The 3,499-nt window shown below is 49.7% G+C and overlaps 1 protein-coding gene across 1 annotated transcript in view; it reads right to left on the reverse strand.

Annotated features, from left to right (window-relative positions):
• The window catches only part of PDE11A (phosphodiesterase 11A), a 290,348-nt gene that overhangs the window by 80,411 nt on the left and 206,438 nt on the right, over positions 1–3,499 (reverse strand). The window contains exon 11 of the mRNA XM_019523008.1: positions 48–194. Coding sequence (XP_019378553.1) covers positions 48–194 — 147 coding nt within the window. The remainder of the gene's footprint in view (positions 1–47; positions 195–3,499) is intronic.

Consider the following 3,499-nt stretch of genomic DNA (forward strand, 5'->3'; position numbering starts at 1 on the left):
ACTGCCAAGACAAAAGTGGCAGGTATCTTTACAGAACAGATGGTTACCTCATAGTCAATTTTAAATTTCTGAACCATTCCAAGCTCCATGAACATCCGGAGGGCTGCAGTAATCATGGCATCCACATCAAGTGAAAAGTCATCGAAGTGGATGTCATCGATGCCAAGTTCTGATGCCAGTGGGATGTTTGCTGCCTAGAAATGCCAAAAGAACGGGAAAAGTTCTTACTCAAAATTCATTTGTTTCCCTTTGTCTCATTCTTAGAACAAATTTCCTATGTACTGCTCCTGACCTGCAAATGTAGCCTTCTAGACCCAAATTTCAAACAATATACCTCTTTGTTTCAGAAGTACAAATGCCAGTGGGAGGATGCTAATTTGATCAAGAAGTACGCAAACCATCCATACTGTAGCCTGTAAGAATTTAGATGGTAAGAGTTGTCCATTTTACAGCAACTTGAGCAATGCAATATAGTCTGATGCAATTTACAATGCTCTAATGCAAGAAACACCTGGACATCTAGCCAGCAGCTCTGAATTTTGACTGCTACTATTCAGAAATAAAGTAAATATACTGCTCTGAAGAGTTTCAGTATTCAAGTATCTTTACATCCTATAATTGTACAAGGCTCCTTTTTCACACACATTTTATTGTACACTTATAGGGACTAAAACATTAATACAAGAATAATCTAGTGAAAATATTTTCCAAATAGAAGCAAAATTGTTTTTAAGTGCTCAGTTGATTTTATACATAAATTACAGAAAGGCTTACATTTAAAAAAATGGAAAAGTAATGTTTTGCGAAAAAATTAGAACTAAAGAGTGCACAGAAATGTCTGTACAGTTAATGTTGCTTTCAGTACACATTAGTTACACATATCTGGACATAATTAACGTGGCACCTAACTAGCCCCTTACACAGTAAAGTACTTGATTTGCTCATACAATAGAAAATATGCCTTTAATTATTCGTTGAGTGTGCCCCAATGGTATATTTCTATTTTTAGTCTATGTTGTCTATTACAACAATTGTCATAAATATTTAGCTTTATCCAAACTAGAAAAAAAATGTATTTCCCAGTCAGCTCTAACTCTAAAACAAATACTTGATTCAGTTGTTTGACTGCACTATCATTTTCTTCTCTCTTTGCAAACAATGGAGAAACAATACATTCTGAATCTATAGTAAAATAAACTATGGGTGCTTGTACATGTGACGGGGGTTTAGTTCTCCCTAAATCAAAATGGTGGGTTTTTAATTGGTGCGTTTTTAATTGTGTCATTAAAAAACCCACCATTTCAATTTAGGGACCTCCGTCAAGTCATGTGACCTCACTGTGTGTCATGGCCCCCCTGTCAGCACACCTGCCTACCCCTGCCATGGGCAGGCTCCACCAGAAAAAAAAGGTGAGGGGCCTGATCTTTCCACCCCCAGAGCCTTTCCGGGGGTGGGGGGTCATGTTGAGCTGCCGGCAGGCTGACTGGTCCCTGAGCTGCAGAGGACCCCAGTCCTTCCCTCTGAGGTGGCGGTGCACCCTGGGCAGCATCTACCCGCTAGCAGCCCAAACAGCTGGTCCCAGGGGGCACTGCCACTGTGGAGGGAAGCACCAGGCCCTGCGCAGCTCAGGCAGGCAGGCAGGCTCTGAGAGGGAAAAAAAAAAGAAAAAGATCAGGCCCCTTGCTGCTTTTTTGTTTTTTTTCCTCAGTGGAGCCTGCCCGCATGAGCTGCCACCAGGTTGCACAGCCTGAGCTGTGCAGGGCCTGGGGCTTCCTTCCACAGTGGCAGCGCCCCCCCAGGATCGCCTGGACAGGGTGCTAGCAGGAGGGTGCCACCACCATGGAGGGAAGGTCCAGGGTCCCCCACAGCTCAGGGGCTGCTTGGCCCTCCAGCAGCTGGTTCCCCCGGCTGTGGGAGAGGCAGGCAGGCTCCAGCGCCCCATGCACTGTCCCAACCGCCTTCCCGCCACCTTGGACCACCCGGGAACAGCTTGGCTTGCCCCTGGGGCAGTGCAGCAAGGCGGCAGGATGGTGGCTGGGTGTGCTGGTGGCGGGAGAAGTTGGTGGGGGTGGTGCATGGGGCACTGGAATCCCACCAAGCCCCAGCTTCCCCGAGCACGTCTGGGCTTCCAGCTCCCCATGCAACATTGCACTTTATGTAGCAAACTAAAATACTTTGGATGGGTTTTACCTTGCTATGTAACAGGATCATTTAAAGTGAAATATGCTGTTGAACATGTACATTGTCATGGAATTAAAGCGAAATACACTGCCGAAGGTGTAAATAGTGAAGCTATTGAAGCAGTGCAAAAGAGCAGTTAAGCCTCTTTAAAGGCCGATTTTGTTGTGTGTACAAGTACACTATAAAGCTAGGGATAGAAGTTACACATAAACCAGTTTAAGTGATCAGAAACTGGTTGAAACCTGTAACAGAACATAAGTTCAGTGCATATAAACCAGTTTCAAAATGGCCAAAACTGGTTTAAGACAAACCTGGTTGAATGTAGTATCAGACTTAATTGATTCGGGTCAGACTGGTTTATGTGTTTTCTGTCCCAGACCCTTTCCTAGTTTAAGTTCAGCCAGAGTCCCCCAGCATCCCGGCATACTTCTCAGCCTTGGGCTGTGCTCTGTGCTCTCTGCTCCAGCAGAGCAGGGCTGGCCCCACCCCGCAGCTGCCAGCAGGGACTTTTCCACCTCCAGCAGCCTGGAATGGGGTGGATTCCCTTGCCTCATCCCCTCCCCTGCTGGGGAATCAACCCAGCTCCTGGCTGGGGCAAGGGAATAAAGCCCCCACTGCTGGCTTCCCCCCTCTGCCGGGCACAGGGTGGGCATTCCCCTCCCCCCAGCTGCCCTTCAGGACCTGCCAGACTGTGGGCTACACTCACTGGGGAGTCCCGTACTGCAAGACAGGTTGGGACAAGGGAACTACAGCCTGGGATATGAGCCCCCTCCCTCGTCCAGTGTCAGCTCGCTGTAGCCCTGCCACAGCCTGGTGGGTAGAGTGGGCTAGGAGCCACAGAGGTTGTGCCAGGCAGGGCTGATGGGCAGCAGGGGTTGGCTCCTGCCATGCAGGAGGGAAGGACTTGCCTGACACTCACAGAGGGCTCGGGGCAGGCCTGGCTCCCCAGCAGGGGCAGGGACGAGGCACCGTGCTACAGCTCTGCCTAGGAACTGCTAGGTAGCCCTGATGCTCTGACTCCCATAGGCCAACTCCAGCGAAGTGGCGGCAGCAGGAGTTGTGCTTGCTCCACCGCCTTGGGATGCAGCAGGGGTCTGCAACAAGGATGGGAGAGGGAGGGGGAGGAGGCTGCTGTTTTTCCTCCCCACTTCCTTCTCAGTCAGCCTGCTGGCCAGGGAGAACATATCACAGGGTTAGCTGCCTAGCTCCCAGCTGCAGAGAAGCCTGCAGTCCTGATCTGAGCCAGAGGCTGGGGTGGTCACCCAGCCATGCCCCCTGCCCAGTTGGCAGGTTGGCTGAGGAGGGGGGGGGGGGGGGG

This window comes from Gavialis gangeticus, unplaced genomic scaffold (genome assembly GCF_001723915.1).
Source record: "Gavialis gangeticus isolate Ggan-Ray unplaced genomic scaffold, GavGan_comp1, whole genome shotgun sequence".
Classification (NCBI taxonomy): domain Eukaryota; kingdom Metazoa; phylum Chordata; order Crocodylia; family Gavialidae; genus Gavialis; species Gavialis gangeticus.